The sequence below is a fragment of the Mustela nivalis genome (assembly GCF_964662115.1).
Source record: "Mustela nivalis genome assembly, chromosome: 18".
NCBI lineage: Eukaryota > Metazoa > Chordata > Mammalia > Carnivora > Mustelidae > Mustela > Mustela nivalis.
Window position 1 is genome coordinate 29,121,440 of NC_139037.1, and position 18,202 is coordinate 29,139,641.

At 41.2% G+C, this 18,202-nt stretch overlaps 1 protein-coding gene across 6 annotated transcripts in view; it reads right to left on the reverse strand.

Moving 5' to 3' along the window:
- The window catches only part of FTO (FTO alpha-ketoglutarate dependent dioxygenase), a 374,055-nt gene that overhangs the window by 197,610 nt on the left and 158,243 nt on the right, over positions 1–18,202 (reverse strand). For all 6 annotated transcript variants that reach the window (XM_082712132.1, XM_082712136.1, XM_082712134.1 and 3 more), the window contains 3 exons: positions 15,656–15,735; positions 10,164–10,307; positions 4,031–4,150 (listed from right to left, as the gene is read on the reverse strand). In XM_082712132.1, coding sequence (XP_082568258.1) covers positions 4,031–4,150; positions 10,164–10,307; positions 15,656–15,735 — 344 coding nt within the window. The remainder of the gene's footprint in view (positions 1–4,030; positions 4,151–10,163; positions 10,308–15,655; positions 15,736–18,202) is intronic.

Consider the following 18,202-nt stretch of genomic DNA (forward strand, 5'->3'; position numbering starts at 1 on the left):
AGGCACTTAAAAAAAAAAAGCGAGGGGCATGAAGAAATTTCTCTCCAGTATATCAATCATCCGTGCTGCTGAAAATGTTTACTCTGGAAACTATTTTAGAATATTTCCACCGGATTATACTAAATTGACCTTTTGTTTTTTAAGGTCAAAGGGAAATGAATAAATGTCATCAATTTAGAGGCTATCACATGCAGTATTCTTTTCCGTATCATTGTGAATTTGATGGTGTTAAAACATTTTTATAGGTAAAATAAATGTCAGTTTTGCAAAGTGCGATACCAGACCCTGAGAGACAAATGGCCTATCCGTTGAATCTCTGGCTACAGCAAGACTTCCTCACCTCACAGGAGACTTCGGCTTTTCATACTTCTCTTTACCCAGAAAGCAAAGCTTGTACAGTGTCTTTCAAATGGTAACTCTCTCTTATCCTGAAGAGTCGCCTCATAATACACCCATCTTGGCTGTGAGGTGGTGGGTTGGTTTAAGAAACTAAAATAAAATACAAATATCTGAATAGCGTTCCAGGGTTATACCACCATCCTGAAATGAGAGGAAAAGGCAAGGCTACATTCTTGGGTTATGTGAAAGGGCTGTGCAGCTTTGGGCTTCGTGGCTCACAAATTCATGAGGTAATATTCAGGGAAAATGTGATATTTTATCAGAATGTCATTCAAATATAAGGTTTAACATTTACATCACAAGAGCAAGCGGGGAGTAAAACTGTCCTGGGGTGGGCAGGATGGGGAGGGGAGAGAAGTGTAGAGAAAAAAACAGTGTGATAAGGACAGTGCTTGCTGGAACAGAGAATGGGAAGTAATGGCTAGAGGAGTTTTAGAAGCAGTGGACTGAACTTTCTGAAATATGTAACTGGTTATGACATGTGAAGAAGCAATTACCATTAAGGGAAGAAATGTGATTTCAAAGCTCATTTTCCATTCTTCTGTATCCAACCTGAGACTACACCTTCCAACCGCAAAGTGGAAAAAAAAAAATAAACACCGAGATGGACAGAAATCATACCACCAGTCTCTTCCCTGATACCAGGGCCAGTCAAAGGTTGCTGTACTCAAAAGCAAAAGGTGAAAAGTAATGTACATATCGCCCGAGATTTGTTTTGTTTTGTTTTGTTTTCACCAACAAGTGATCAACCATACGGTGCAAAACACAAAATGCGTTAATTAGAGAAGTCTTTCCACAACTCGCACATGGTTTTACAATTTAGGGTGGGGGGAAGCACAGAGATAAAGAAGAATCATTTGTCTAAAAGGATAATAATTTTGAGTAATATATTCACCGGAAGCAAAGCGAGTACGTTCAGAAATGCTGTTCAGATTAGTCTAATTCTATAGAATCCAAATGTGCACCAAACACTGCACTTTTTATGTTAAATTGCTGTTGAATTTGTTAACCCACAACTGATTTCCTGTGTTATGGAATCTTGGAGATTACAGCTAACTTGAAGCAACAGGGATAATTCTTGACAGTTAATGGCACATTTATATGCATTTTCCTGAAAGGCCAGCATCTTGAGGCCTCCCACTGGTGGCTCAACATTGCCCCCTACTGCTTGCAACTGCAAACATGCGAGGTGGGCTGGTACGCAGGAGGAAATCAAGGCGGCGGGTGCCAGCTCCCCCAACACACCCTCCCCCCAGCACACAGATACCAGATGGCCGCACACTAACAGAGCCACAGAACCATAGACTTTCCCAGTGATTATTATCTTCTGTCTCTTCCAATAGCAGAAATAAATTATTATGAATTTGTTAAAAGTCATTCAGAGAGGCTTGAAGCCATGCTTAAATTTAATTTAGAAGTATCATCCCTTTTATCTTGGCCCAAACCTTCACTCCGCTGATAACGATCACCCTGAGGCTGGCTGAGGAGAGACACTGGGGCCATTGATTTCGCTCAGAACATTCAGTAATGCCACTCCAACGGCAAGGAAACTTGCTCTGGAGTGTTCCCAAGTCTGCTCTTCTTCTTGGTATTTTTTACACAAGCATCATGAAGGAACCAGGAAATATTCCACCTAACTAATGTGCCCTGGCCTGATTTAAAAAAAAGAAATTATAACTAAAGCTTTTAAATGAATTCATAACAAATAGAATCAGGAAGTTCACAATACCGAAGACTACGCTTTAGAAGAAGGAAAAAAAAACAAAACCTTGAGCAAAAGCGACACAAAGTTTCTTTTCACTTGTTTTTTTGTTTGTTTATTTGTTTTTACAAAAATCAATGAGTTCCTTTCTTATTTATTTGCCAATTTGAATTTTCTAAACTGTGGAACTGTCAAATTACAATCCCAAAGTCAACCTGATGTCTTTCTTAGAATCCATGTCTGGCAAATAAAGAGGTCCTTCTAACTCTTATGTGAATAGACAAAACCAGAATAGCATAGTAAAAAATTCCCTGAAACTGAAGCCGCCTTCATATATACATCCCATAAAAATGAAGCATACTCCACACAGGCGAATTTTAGGAACAGAACTAACTAAAGAGATTAAGGCATGGACTTTTCATTACCTCCAACTCGGTTTTACAATGCTCAGTTCTCTACTGGGACTCTGGTCTTTGGAGAAATCCATTTTTGTGATACTGTTAGTACAAGAAAAGGAGGATGATAACATTCCTTCCTCAGACATGTATCCGTGAAAAGGCATGATTTAAAGATCTGAGGAGAGGTCTGGAAAGCAAAGACTTCGGATTCTGACCTAGACTTTCAAACGAAGACTCCTTCTGGGCTGTGACTTGATATTTTCATTATTCTAAAATAGAGGTGAGCACCAGCTACGCATTTCTGCACACCAGCTCACTGTTCCCAGCACACTTCCCAGTCTGTACAGGGTACCATGTCTCAAGTTTGGCAGGTTTTTATCACTTCTCTACTATGTTCCAAAGTCAATGGCTTGGAGGCAGGATGGTGACGTAGTGGAGGGCATGACCCTCGAACCAGCCTTCCTGAGTTCAAATCCCAGTTCCCTCACTTCCAGGGCTGTATGATCTTGAGGAAATTATGTAAACCTTTTGGGGTTCAGTCTCCCGGTTTATGAAATAGAGAACCATCAGACTTACTTTATGGGGTTGTCATAAAAGTTAAATAAGTTATACATAAAACATTCGGAACAGTGCCTGGTACTTCATAAGTATCACATAAGAGTCAGCTATTATTACTATTATTTAAATTAAGACTTAATTCAAAACTTGCAAGTGGCCTCAGCCCGCCTTCTGGCTACATTTCCAACTACATCCCCTGACTCCTTGCTCTGGGTGGGCTGTCTGTCCTTCCTCACGTGCAATCTTATTTAGTGTACTTCCTGGAGCCCAATGTTCCTCTCCCAATGTCCTATCTGACCCTACTCCTTCCCATCCAAAGTCCCCAAAAAGCTACATCTGCTGTTTCACAACAGTCCAGGTCCAGTGCTCTGAATTTAATACTCCCTCCTCTGGTCTGTGATTTTTTTTTCTTTTAATCTCCATTACAGGCTTTCATTTTAGCTAATATAACACCTGGCTACATTCATGTCTCTCTCCTTGTTAAATGAATGTAGCGGTTAAGAGCACAAGCCACAGAACCAGACTGCTTGGGTCTCCATCTTACTCAGTCACTTTACTCTGTGACCTTGGGCGAGGCACTTAATACCTCAATGTCTCAGTTTTCACATCTATAAATTAAGACTCATAAGGGTTTCTACACTTTGTAGGGCTGTTATATGAATTTCAGAAGTTAGTACAGGAAAACCCTTAGAACGGTGCCTGGTGAGTCTGAAAATGCAAATGAATTTTAGATCTTCTATCTGCAGTGTTCTTCCCTCCATGGCACTTCCTAGCACATGTTCCAACATGGCGCCTTGTATGTTGGAACTAAAATGACCTTATACGGACAAAACTGGGCCTGTTCCTTACCAAGAGTTACCCGACTCAGTAGTTTAGAATAATGAACTATGTATTTGCCTATGCAAAATAGGTAGCTAAAGAGTTACACAGTAGAACATCCCAGAAAATATGGCCCCGGACCTCATGTACTTACCACACCTTCCATCTTCTTCCACAGTTCTTCCAGTTGAGCCATAGGTTGACACCACCAATCAGTGCATTTTCTGTATCGATTTCCTTGAAACCAATACTGTCTCAGCCACTCGAACTCGACCTGGGGACCATAAGGAGAAGGCTGTTGTTATAATGCCCTCGTGAGAGACAATCAAGGACAATAATGTCATCACTCGATTCTCCTCTGGTCACTTAATTGCCACAGGGTGAGAAAAGGTGAGAAAAGCTCAGCCTAGACAGCTTCCAGTAAAACCTGGAGTCTCCAGAGCATTACTGCAAAGCCAAGAAAAGAGTCTCAAAACTGAGGTCCTCTTAGCAAGACAACACTGCTGGGGTTTGGGGAGGGGTATTCCATCGCATTTATTAGTCAGACGTGAGGAGACTACATGTTCATCAACAAACTCTGAAAAAAAAATAATTAAAATGAATTTTACCAAAAAAAGCAAAACAAAACACAAATACTGAGATCCTAAAATATACAGCAGCCTGTACTGTGTATGACTGGGAAGACATAATCAAGATCGTTTTTTATTAACCATCTTTATTAAAGACTAGTATTTTAGAGCAAAACACAGACACATATTAAAAGGTATCAATTTCAAGTTTCTTAGATTTAAAATCAATAAAGAATTTACCATGGAGGAGCTGGTGAGAATTCCAGCTCTTATAATGAAATAATAGAGAGTTAATTGTGGGGGTGTATATTAAAACTACAGCCATTCAAACTGGTACTTTTCAACTCAGGGCACATGACAACAGGTAGAAAGAACAACAAAGACATTAATAATTGCTTTTCCTTCCTATGAACCTACTGTGGTTATTATTATGATTATTACTTGCTGCCTTAGCATTCCTCCTTCTATTCTAGCAAAACCCCACTCTTCATTTGGTAACTGACCCCCTTCCCCAGTCCCAGTCCATGTGGTCTGGGGAGAGCTCCGGCCCCAATACCAAGGGTGGAGTGTGCCACCCCAGTGTCAGCCAATCAGCCCACCACATTTCTCTAGTCACAGAATCAGGTCTGGGGGTAATCACCATATGTTCAATCACAGTAAATCTGAAGACTGAGAAGATTCAGGAAGAGAATTCTACAACCATTTCACCACCAAACAGGGGAAAATGGAGACAACAAAGTAGGAAGTAACTACAAAATAAAAAGAAAAAAAAAACAGGGACTGGTGATGTCACCTGGCTCTTGATCAAGCTGTTCCTGAAGCCTTTTTCTACTTAAGCCAAGTCAGGCTTAAGAGTTTTCTCTGTTGCAACTGAAATAATCGCTATGCATGTAGATGAGAGGCTGAGTAAAGTTCTGGAAGGGTAAGAAACTATTTTCTATCCACTTTCCATATCTTCAAAAGCTCATCTTCAACTGGAAAAAAATCAAATTTTACTGTCAAACTGCAACTCTATTTATTCCCCCCAAACTCTTTTTACCTCTGCCGTCTAAAGAAGTGGAGAGCTTTCACAGCTTAATGTTGGGTTGTCTGGCTTTGCTAAGGTAATCATGTTCCCTATATAGACAAACTATTATAATCTTTACCTGTTACCACAAAGAATTTTTGTGTTTATCCATATTGAACTTTCATGAGGCAAACAAAAGCAACTTGTGAAGATTTAACAATGGTGAAAATGACTCAAATAACTAACCCGAGAACACCCAGTCATATGAAAGGGTTTCAGTTTACATTAACTCAATGTTTGTTTGATATGTAGAACTGATTTCAGTTAAAGCTGTTTAAACAAAAAAAAAAAAAAAAAGGAATGTAGACAATATTAAGACAATAGTTGCTGAACCTTATCTGTGGTATTAAGAGACAGCTGTTAACAGAAGTAAACTTGAGTGCTTTGAAGGGAAAGCGAATACAAGTGTAGTTCAACTTCTCTGAAGATACAGGTTTGACAACATTATTAAGAGACGAGTTATTTTTAAGAGACTTTGCATGAAGTGTGTTCATGCTACAGGAACAGCCCATGAGCATGTCATCATACCCTATATCAGAGAGAGGTGAAAAGATTTTAAAAGGTCTTCCTATTTTGGGGCTGGTTATTTATTTTGATAGGGACAAAACATGTAAGGCTAGGCTACCGTGGGGTCCCAGGAAAGAAAATCGATTATCCTACGTAACTAGTTACATTCAACCTATCAGCGTATACCCAAGTCTAGATTTTGGTAAATTAAAACTCAGAAGGCAGGAGAGGGCATACCTAGAGAGTCTGCTATCAGCCAAGAAAGGAAAGAAAGACCTGTCCATTTTAATAAATCTTGACTTCGTCTTCCTCCTCAGATGCCCAGCTGTTGTTTGAAGCAGACGGTGCCATGAGGAAGAATAAGGGCTCCGTTACCAAGGAGGGGAGGGGTCATCGCCTGTAAGTAAGGATCATTACGTAGCAACCACAAAGAGTTTTGGGGTGAGGATCAGTGAGCTAATAGTGAACAGCCTACTATATGCCGGCACTGGCTAGATGCTAGGAAAGCAAACTGAGCGAGGCCATGAGGCCTAGAACTTGTCCCCAAGGATCTCACAATCTGATAAGATTTTCTTAGCAGGAAAAGTTTTAACATCCATGTCAATTCTTGCCTACCCCCTCCCACCGAGGCCAGTCGGCAAAGTTCAACACTGAGGACTTGCTCCCAGCAGAGGTTTATTCATGAGATGAAGTACTGCCCAGGAGATGACAATCTTTCTGGGCAGTATATCCACTGGCATGCATTTTATTTAACTCTAGAACCTGACTTTTTTGTCTCAGTGTCGTGGGCAAAAAACACAGCAGGATTTGAAGCAAATATCACCCTCAACCACGTCCCCCACTGCCAAGAGAAGCTGTTGGCTGCTTTCGTAAAAGTAATAAGGAAGCAAAAAAGATTTCCAGCCCCTTGATTTGGAGTTTGAGTTACAAAATAATAATTAATAATAATAATAATAACAACCAAGCCAAAGAAGTTATTTTTTTTCCCTAAACTGTGGGGCTCAGAAAGGAAAAGATAAAGTTCTAAGCATGACAGGAGTAGGGTCTCTATCCCTTCTCCAGGGTCCGGCGCCCCCGGGAAGCTCATAACTATCAGATCAGAAATAAAAGACAGCCATCAGGAGGGCTGTGGCTGACTTGAGGCCAAGGACATGCCACAGGGGATGCAGACCCCCAAAGATGCGAGCCTCGGGGAGACAACACACAGGAACCCTCTCGAGATTCTCTCGGAGTTCATGATGCTCATGAACCAAACTCCCAGATTTTGGACACGCTGTTAAAGGAAATTCACTGCAATTCAATCTTTTGGGCCAATGCAACACAAAGGTAATCAATGTCCCCAGGTATTTACCCAAAGCCTATCAACAGTCTGGAGGCCTTGCAGGTTCCTGAAGGGCTGTCTGAATCATCAGAGAAATATGAACATAGGTCCACAGTGTCAGCTTCATAACCAACTCGGAAAACCATTTCTTAAAACCCTCGTAACTAAGCTGTACCTGGAACAGTCTAAAAGATCAGTCAAGAAACATTTTTCTGGGCACCTACGTGGCTCAGTGGGTTAAGCCTCTGCCTTCGGCTCAGGTCATGATCTCAGGGTCCTGGGATCGAGCCCCACATCAGGCTCTCTGCTCAGCAGGGAGCCTGCTTCCGTCTCTCCCTCTCTCTCTCTCTGCCTGCCTCTCTGCCAACTTGTGATCTGTCTCTCTGTCAAATAATTAAATAAAATATTAAAGAAAAGAAAAGAAAAGAAAAGAAAAGAAAAGAAAAGAAAAGAAAAGAAAAGAAAAGAAAAGAAACCTTTTTTTCTCCTAAAAGATGATTAAGAAGAGTCTGAAGGGGAAGAAACCTGCCTACCCAAAACCTTGGGCATTCAGCAGTAAAGTTCAGAATCATATTTCTGAGTTCCTACATCACCACATATGGTAAATCATCTCCATTCTCTTACACGGAAGCAACTGTCACCTCCTTTTCTTCTGCCACGTTAGGGTGGGCTTTTCGTGTGGCCCCAGCTCAGCTCACGCAGTTCCCTCATGAGAGGGGTGAACAGGTCCACTGGGGTTCGTGTCTCACTGTCATCATAAGTTATCTCATTGAAGGTGCCTCCTCAGCGCAGTAGGCAGCGCGTCAGTCTCATAAGTTATCTCATTGAGAAAGACGCAAGACCAGGGAGAGATGCTACTGTCCAGTGTACAAAGAGCCACACTTCAAAGGCCCTTTCAAAGTGACTTTAAAAAGACGCAGGCCTGACCAGACCGAATTATTTTTAAGAAGGAAAACAGAATATTTAAAAACATGCAGGAAGATCCTGCTTCCAACTGGACAAAAGAATCTTTGCTAAGCATCTTAAATGAGGAAAAAAATAACTGAAGGTATTCAGTTCTACTCCTCCAAATTCCCAAATTGCTTGGTTAGAAACCATCTAAGGAAATACAAGCCACGTCTATACCAGATAGCCTGAAAGCCAGCAGCACATAAAACCAAGGGCTTCGTCCTGTAAGTGGTGCATCGAAGGCACATGGCTTTTAAGAAAGAAGAAAGCAAACAATAAAGAACCCGAGGGAACTATTACGGAAAGTGTGCTATTGCTTTAGCCACGGGACATGGTGGAAAGTCGGCATGCCAGTGCTCCATCCCAGGCCAGGGTGTATGGCCAAAGACTAGTATCTTAACGATATGCCTTGACATATGGAATTCATTCTTGATGGCCTTGAAAAATCAAAGATCAGGGGGATTGGATAGGATGAGCACGCACGCTATTTAGATCCAAAATCTCTCTTTCCCTTCAACCCCAGACCAGTCTCAAGGGGCTAAGGTTTCTGATCTATCTCTATCCCACTTCGCTAATGTATACAATATCAAAAGTAGCCAGTCACTTTCTGAGGCTAATGGGTTCAGATGACAATATTCTGCTGGTAGATAAACAAGGTGATTGTTACAGACCGCCCCCACCGGTTGATGTTAACAAAACAGTCAGTCACAGAAGACCAGAAGCACAGGGGCCAGAAGAGCCCACGTGAGTGTTAGAGAGAACCCCCATTCTGCGAGCCTGAATCCTAACATCACCAGGTTTGTAGAGCAGGAAAAGACTTACATTTTAAGATCAGGATTTCTTTACTATACATATGGAGAAAGATATAACTTTGCTCCCAAGTCTCATTCAGGGAGGTCACCAGGCCCATAAACGCTTATCTTTCTTGAACTTCTAGCTATCAGCAATGTCTCTAGCAAGGACAGAGAGGAGAGAAAACGGGACACTCATCAGGCACAATGAAGGGAAGAAAGTCAGTCCTGAGTGCAGCAAGTAAGGCAGAATTCCTTTGTCTTTGGTTCTGGAGATTATGCCAATGTTTCACAAAGTGTGAAGCAGTTCATAGGTTCCTAAATATCTCTTTAAAGACATTATATGATATTGTGGAAGCAGACATCGTTTCTCCTCTGTTCCAAAGTCCTCAATAGCTCCCATTTCCCTCTGAGTAAACAGGAGAGTGGCTGTCCTGATAGGGATCTCCAAGGACTGACAGGATCTGCTGCTTGGAAATGGTGGGATCCTGCCGGTCTGACAGGGCTGCAGAACTGCCCCTTATTCCGTAAACAGCAAGCAAGACACCAACACTTGCTCTTAGGCTCCACCCATGATTCCCACTGGGCTTTGCGGGAAGACCTCTTCATGAGTCTTGGGTTTCGGCCTGGCTTATGAGCAAGGCACTGAATTCCCTCCAGCTCAGCCTCCCATCTCAAGAAGGCCTAGCATAGTGAACACCTTTGGAAGATATAGTTTCTCCTCCAGAACAAAGGGCAGGGATTGGAACAGCCTTGGAGGATAAAGACACTATCTTGCTTGAAGCAAAGGTCAGGCATGCTTCCTACCTATTATAAAAGATTCAGCTTCCCTTGTCTCAGGTTCCTCTCCTCTAACACAAGCCCTACAGGCACCCACGTTATGGGCCCACTTTGCATTGTCCTGCGGAGAAAGAGGCTTACAGAACTGGCACAAAAATGCAGAAGCTCGGGCTACTGCTGCCCTTATGAGTAATTACACGGCTCTTTGTCTCTCACGGAGGCATTTCCAGGCTCACACCCGTATGAAATTATGGCAGATCTACTCGTTAGCTCGCAAGCAGCTTCCTAGTTCTTGAAAGTCTCACCTCGTTGTGGATTTCTTCTCCTTGTTTCAGAACTGCAGGCTCAAAGGATTTCAAAGAAACATCACCACTGTCTGCCTCGATGCGGACATTCTGCAGAGCAAGCTGGCAGCGCTGTAAGATATAATCCAAGGTTCCGGCAGAGCACTGCGGAGACAGAACCAGCCATCAGGATCGTAAACCAAATCCAAGGTTATGGTACAACACTTCTGGGAGGTGTTCACATTCGTCCTTTCCCCATACATTCACCTGTGGCCCCCACAGCTCAGCCCAGTTAAGAACTGCTTTAGCGGCCTGCGCCCTGGGCTCTGTGTGGCCAGCTTGGCCTCACTTGGGCCATGCTCCTTGCTGATTTTCTTTTAAATGTGGGCCTTATATCACCAGACCTTAGGTTCACTGAGGCTAAAGCCATATACACACGTATAGGTAAATACACACACACACACACACACACACGTATATACACATACCCACACACCATTTTATTACATATTTTTTCCTACAGATACAGCGGCATCTAGAACCAAGTCCTAAATGTAAAAAAACAAAACAAAACTTCATAAGTAGTTTTCGGATGAGTAACTAATGAACCAAGAAGTCAAAGACACTGACTTTGTTATAAGTGCCCTGAACCTAACAATGGGAAAGGAAGGTGATCAGTTCAACAGCCCACAAAATGGCACAGTAACGGCGGTGGGGGGAAAAAAATTGAAGTTATAAACACAGGGCAAAGGACTCATTTTCCTTTTCTGCAAAAATCCAAGCAGCTGCAGTCCTTGGTGGAACAGGTTCTTCAAATAATGGAGAATATGGGGCTCATGCCCTCAAGGCCTGTTCAAAGGCATAACTTAGTACCTTGGTATTGGCAAGGGCACAGATAACTAGTTCATCCCTCTCTTTGTCTGTGGGAGCAAAACAGAGGTCGAACAGACAACTCCTCCTTTGAATGATATATGTCAGAAAAGAAAAGGCTGCAGACGGGGTGTGCACCTGTTGGTTCTTGAAAGATGACTACATGATTTCCTAGAATGATAAAAAGCAAGCTGTAAATATCCTTTCGACCCAGGGAGGAAAATGTATCCCTAAAGTACTTCTATTTCTACATATATAATTTACACAGATTCCCTTAGAAATAACCTTGAAGGCTAATGCCCTGGTACAAAAATTCTTTCTATGGTCACCGCCATTTGATGCAACGTGTCATGGCTAAGCCTGGGAAAAACAAAGTTACGGGGCCGAATCCAGAAGCCTGACTGATACGTATTTTAATACGAAGATCGAGTGCCGGGAGCACAGCTATGAAGAAGAGACAAAGAGTGGAGCTGAAACACCACTCACTCTCTTCCCAGAGCCGCTCCGGCAACCTGTTTTGAAATGATGTTCCATCTGAAACCATGCTCTACTCGTACCTTTACTCACCCAAGTACTGGATGACCTACGTAAGAGGTTACTAATCACAATGCCATTTATTACAGAAGACTGGAAACAACCTAAATTTCCCACCGATAGGGGACTCATTAAATAAACTACAGCAGAGCCATACTTGCAGCCACCCCCCCCAAAAAAACAAGGTGGGGGTGTGGAGGAGAGGGGTACTTTCTGTTCTGGGTGTTCAGAGTTCTATTTGTTGCACAGAACCTATAATAAGGACTTTTTTTTTCTTTTTTTGGCAAGGACAGGTAACAACTTTATTGAGACATAATTCACTTGTCATAAAATTCACATGATGAAAACATACACTTCATTGTTTATAGAATAGACACAGAGTTACGCAACCATCGCTACAGTTAATTTTAGAACATTTTGGTCACCTCCCTAAAACAAACGATATCCCTTAGCAGTCCCCTGCTGCCCCTTTTCTGTCAACCTTCCCAGCTTCAGACAACCACCGATCTATTTCCTGCAACCACAGGTCTGGCTATGCAGGACCCTTCTTAAAAATGAAATCATATGGGGCGCCTGGGTGGCTCAGTGGATTAAAGCCTCTGCCTTCGGCTCAGGTCATGATTCTGGGGTCCTGGGATCAAGCCGCACATTGGGCTCTCTGCTCGGTAGCGAGCCTGCTTCCCTTCCCCACTCTCTGCTGGCCTCTCTGCCTACTTGTGATCTCTCTCTGTCAAATAAATAAATAAATAAAATCTTAAAAAAAAAAAAAAGAAATCATATAATTCTTTTGCGACTGGCTTCTTGCAGTGAGCCTGATAGTTCATGGTTCATCCATGGTGAAGCATGTATCAGTAATTCTCTCCCTTTTACTGCCAGATATTTGATTGTATGGATATACCACTTTCACTTTTCCATTCATTATTATCCCATTTTCTGCCCTACTAGGAGTCAAGCTGCTGAGAACGTTTGTGTACGAGTTTTCATCTCTCTCAGGTACGGAATTGCTGGGTCATGAGGTAACTGTGTCTAAAATTCTGAGGAAAGGTCACAGTGTTTCCCAAAGGGGCTGAACCATTTTTATATTCCCTCCAGCAGTGCAGAAGGGTTCCAATTTCTGAAGCTTCTTCACCAATACTTGTTACTGAGATTCTCACTAGAGCCCCTCTAGTGGGTGTGAAGTGGTAACTTCCTGTGGTTTTGCTTTGTGTTAACCTGATGACTAATGATGTTCAACATCTTTCTGTGTGTTTATTGGCCATTTGTGGATCTTTCTCGCAGATGACTATTCGGATCCTTTGCCATTTAAAACTACTGGATTATTTACCTTTTTAATTATTGGGTTGTAAGACTTATTTATGTACTCTAGACACAAGTATCTTGTGACATTAGTGACGGGCAAATACTTTCTCACATTCTCCAAGTTCTCTTTTCACTTTCTTGATGGAACCTTTTGAAGCATAATAGATTTGTTTGCTTTTTAAGATTTATTACTTTTTTTCAAAAACTGATTTATTTGAGAGGAAAAAAGACAGAGAACAGTGGAGAGGGGCAGAGAGAGTCTTAAGCAGACTCAGTGCTGAGCTTGGAGCCCAAGGTGGAGCTTAATCTCACCACCCTGAGATCACCCTGAGCTGAAACCAAAATTCAGATGCTTAACCGACTGGGCCACCCAGGAGCCCTTATTTACTGTAGAGAAATAAGGTGAGGGGAAAGGGAAAGAGAGAGACAATCTCCAGCAGACTCCATGCTGAGTGTAGAGCCTGGCTTAGGGCTCAGTCTCACGAGCCTGAGGTCATGAGTTGGGCCAAAACCAAGAGCTGGACATCCAACCCAATACACCACCCAGGCATCCCTGAAGCTAACAATTTTTCCCTCTGGTATTTGGTGAAGTCCAATTTACCTACTTGTTTTTACTTGTCTGTACTTTTGGTGTCGTATCTAAAAAAAAAAAAAAACAAAAAACACTGCCTCCTCCAAGGTCTGAATTACATGCCAATAAGGAGTTATCAGCAAGACTTACTAAAACAAAAGTGCAGAATGGTAAGTAGAGTAGGCTACCATTTGTATAAACAACGTTTTAGGGGCGCCTGGGTGGCTTACTTGGCTAAGCCTCTGCCTTCAGCTCAGGTCCTGGTCTCAGGGCCCTGGAATCAAACCCTCACTCTCTGCTTGCCTCTCCGCCTACTTGTGATCTCTCTCTGTCAAATAAATAAATAAAATCTTTTAAAATAAAAAAATCCATTTTTTAATTAAACACATATTTGCTTATATAGGTATCACATTATCTTGGAAAGGATAAGAAGAAGCTGATGATAATATTGGTTCCCTTTGGGGAGGAGGACCTCATCAGCTTTACGAGAAAGAGACTTCCAACTATTTATTCTTGGGTACTTTGTGAATTTTGAATCATTTGAGTAATTACCTGTTCAAAATATAATGGTATATAAAATTCACAAAATTTAAATTTTAAAAAGATAGTCGGAACAAAAGATTTCTTCTGTTCCAACCAGAAGGAAAAAAAAATCCAATAAAAGTTGAGAGCTGTCAAATATAATCTAGTCATATGTAACCAAAAAACTAAATAGATTTCTTTTCTGATTAACTAAAATGAAATTCAGAACCTCACTTCCCTAAGACAATGTTTCTGACACATTTTGAGTGGACAGAAAATCACAAGTCATTGTATGTGGCACAGGTAAGACATACCCCGTTAGTCCTGTACGAAGGAAAGGACATTTACAAAATAAGTGAGGGCTACAACACTGCATGGTTTTTTTCATCTCTTCTCGTAAAGGAAATAATAATGTAACTTTCATGTTAGAAAAAACACACAAATTTCTGTGTATATATATATATATTTCCCTCTTTTATTACTGACAACAATAATACATGAAATAAAAAATTTTAAGATAAAATCATAATCCTGTCACCTTACCTTATTTTAATTGTTTTTATTGCACATGATTCTTTGTCCACACAGCTGTGATCAGAATGAACCCATCAGTGTCTATTCTGTTTTTCTCTGTACTTAAGTATTCAAGGTAAGTATTTTCGATGGCTGCTCACTGAGGTGACACTCAGATAATTAACTAGCCATGCCCTAAAGAGGCACTAATGTTCTGACCAGCTCTTCACTATTCTTAGTCACTCCAGATAAGCATTTTCATATGTGTGCATGCATGTTTCCTTTGAATTGTTTCCTAGGTGTTAAATATAATAGTGTTATGAGATCAAAGATATTTTTATAGTACTTTCTGCACATCCCCACATAGCTTTCCGAACAATATACCAATTAGAAGACCTTCCAGAAATACATGAATGTATCTGCATCACTTCTGTCCAACTTCCCACCCGGGTCCCCCTGTGGCACAACGGAAAGTCAATCTACAAAGCAAAGCACAGATAACAAGCTTGGATACGAGGTCAACTTGTAGGCCTTCTCGTGACTATTCCCCTGCTCTCTAGAGCCACCCTTAATCGATCACACAGTACCCCAGGGTGACTGCTAAGAGTTTTTCCCACCTCCCAGGTTTCCATTCTGAACTGGTCTAATCAGCTGACTATCCAGCCATTCCAAGTGGTGGCAGAATTTAGCAATAAAGTCTGGGTTATGAACCCAACTGGAGAGCTCAGAAATTCCTGGGCACTGCTCTTAACTCTCTCCTTAATTTACATTCACATGCCCAGAAACCTGACCCAAAAGTTAAGGAAAATGTAAATTCTCAACCATTGGAGCCTGGTCACAGCTAACCCATGCACAAGCACACAAACCCTCCTCTTTCCTTCTGGCCATCTTCTGTCCTTGACCTTGACAGACACAAACCCCTTGGAAAATCTCTAACTAGCAACACCTGCCAATAGCATTTTACCTTCTCCAAGAAACAGAACCACAAAGAAGCAAAATATACTAATCCCACGCTGTGAACACTTTTTAAAACTGTATCCCACACAACTCCTTGCTAAAAAAGCAAGTAAATAAAGGCTAACATCAAGTTCGATGGAAGCAATTTTCCTATCAAATACTCTTCCAAAACTCCATGCAAAATTGCTCATTCAACCACTGCTGTCACATTCAATTAAGTTTGAATCACATTTTTATTTACACTTACCTCTGCCACTCGGTGGGTGGAACTAAACCGAGGTGGTAAACCAGCCAAAACACAGTGTTGGTGGGTGGCATTGAGATCATCTGTAGGAAAAATACAAAAATTTAAAAAATAAAATAAAATAAGCCACACACACATTTATTAGTCACTATACACTATTCAACAAAAATACAGAGTAAACAGTAAGTCCATCAATCAAGGACAATAATAATCAGGGAATTAACACCTACACTGTACTCTTTAAACCACTCTCTATAACTAGGATAACTCTGTATGTATATAAATATAAATACATAAATGCAAATATGTTATATAAATATAAATATATACATATACATACATATATACATATATATGTGTGTGTGTGTAAATATATATAGATATATATATATATAGATATATATAGATATAAACCATGACACTTCCAAGAGTAAAAGGGAATGTTAATTATTCCAAGACAACAGGTGTAAACCAGGACTGTCTCTAGCAAACAGGATAGACACATGGTTTCCCTACTTATGTGTGGTCTTATGATGCCCACTCACCACTAAGTTTACTGTTTATGAGCTTCTCTTTCTCATGATACATCAAATTCTACCCATGCGTTTAGATAATAAGCCAAAAATTTTTTATACTATTTGGGGTGGAACAGCTTTCATCTGAAAATCTGCCTCTTTCTCTCCCCAATCAAAGTATCAATTTTGCCCTAACAACTTTTCCAGGCAAAAAACCAACCAACTCAGCAGTTGCAAAATTTTGGCTCTCAAGACAGAATTCAAGCCTGTGGATTCACAGCCCAAGAATGGAGTAGGTGGTGAATTCATCAGCTGAAGAATAAGCCTAAAACCACACGCAGTGGAAGAAAAACCGATGGCCAAGTTGTTGCGTATTCTAAGAAATGATGCCACATGTCAGGCAAAATCCCTACCACCTCTGCCTAAGACATTGCTTTCTCTACTACAAAGAAGAGAATAGAACGGTACTATTCCCCAGCACTGGGTGATTTCCTACATAGGCAACAGAGACTTCTTACCAAGATACCAACATTCGTAATGATTTCAACTAAAAGGCCAAACCACCACACCCCTTACAGGGCAGCAAAATGAACTTCTGAACAAAATAATGGAAATGCAAAACATCAAAGGAAGGTCTCCTGCTTCTGGACATTCCAAGTACCAGTGACAAGCTTTGCCCTTCTACCTTAAACAACTCTAAACACGGACCAAAAAATACAAAACAAATGTTTCTGACACTGGAAAAGAGAGCAAGAGAAAATCCCAAAGATGGAGAAACAAAACAGGTGAGGCTAAAATTGCCCTAGCTTACTCCCTGCAACAGTTGCAAAGCCAGAGTGGTCATGGGAGGAGGGAGAGTCAAAGAGAACCTAGAATTTTCCGTTTTCCATCTTGTTGAATTGTGAAGACAGAGACGGGAGTTTAGGAAAACCAGACAACAAGGATCTGTAAAACAGAATACTGGAATAAGAGAACCTGTACAGACAGAAAATAAGCAGACATGTGCAGAAGGGTTCCTTCCAAGACTTTGGCTGAGCACTGACTTCTGCAGGTGTGAATGGAAACTTCCCAAGGGCAGGAAAAGAAGCACCAGCAAATCACAGGCTGAACAAATCTCCGAGTGCACACAGGGCTGGGGATATTTTGTGTTCTCAGCGGTGAGAATGGCTCCTACCACATAAGCTAATGGATAGAGTCCTTGGAAAAGCATCATCTTAGCAGTAGAACTAAATTAGTTCTACATCAAAGGCTGCCCTAGATCCACTTAATAGCTTAAAAGCAAGCCTCGAAAGTATCCGAGTTATTCCAGATAATTTAACTAGTCATTAGAGCAAAGCCCAACATTATTTAAAAGAATTTAACAAAATCAGATACCCAAAAAATAAATTCACAATATCCACCAGCCACTTGAGAAGTAAGCCAGAAGAGGGGTGCCTGGCTGGCTCAGTTGGTAGAGCTTAGGATTCCTGATCTCAGGGTTATAAGTTTGAGCTCCATGCTGGGTACAGAGATTACTTAAAAAATAAAATCTTGTGGGAGTACCTGGGTGGTTCAGTTGGTTAAGCATCCAACTCTTAGTTTTGGCTAGGTCATGATCATAGGATCAAACCCCACATCGAGCTCCATACTCAGTGGGGAGTCTGCTTCTCTCCCTCCCCTTCTGAACCTCCCCCTCTCGTGCTCTCTTTCTCTCTCCTACTCTCTGAAAGATAAATCTTTAAAAAAAAAATCTGGAGCACTTGGGTGGCTTAGTCACTTAATCAAGTGCTTCAGCTCAGGCCATTATCCTGGGATCGAGTCCCAGGTCCAACTCCCTGCTTGGTGGGGAGCCTGCTTCTCCCTCTCCTCCCTACTTGTGCTCTCTATTGCTCTCTCTCTCAAATAAAGAAATATAATCTTTAAAAAATGAAAAATGAAAAATAAATTAAAAACTAAAATCTTATTAAAAAAGAAATGGAGAAATGAAAGATATATATGACACATATGATAAATGACACATATGTATATATAAGATGTATATATCTTTGTTCTTTCA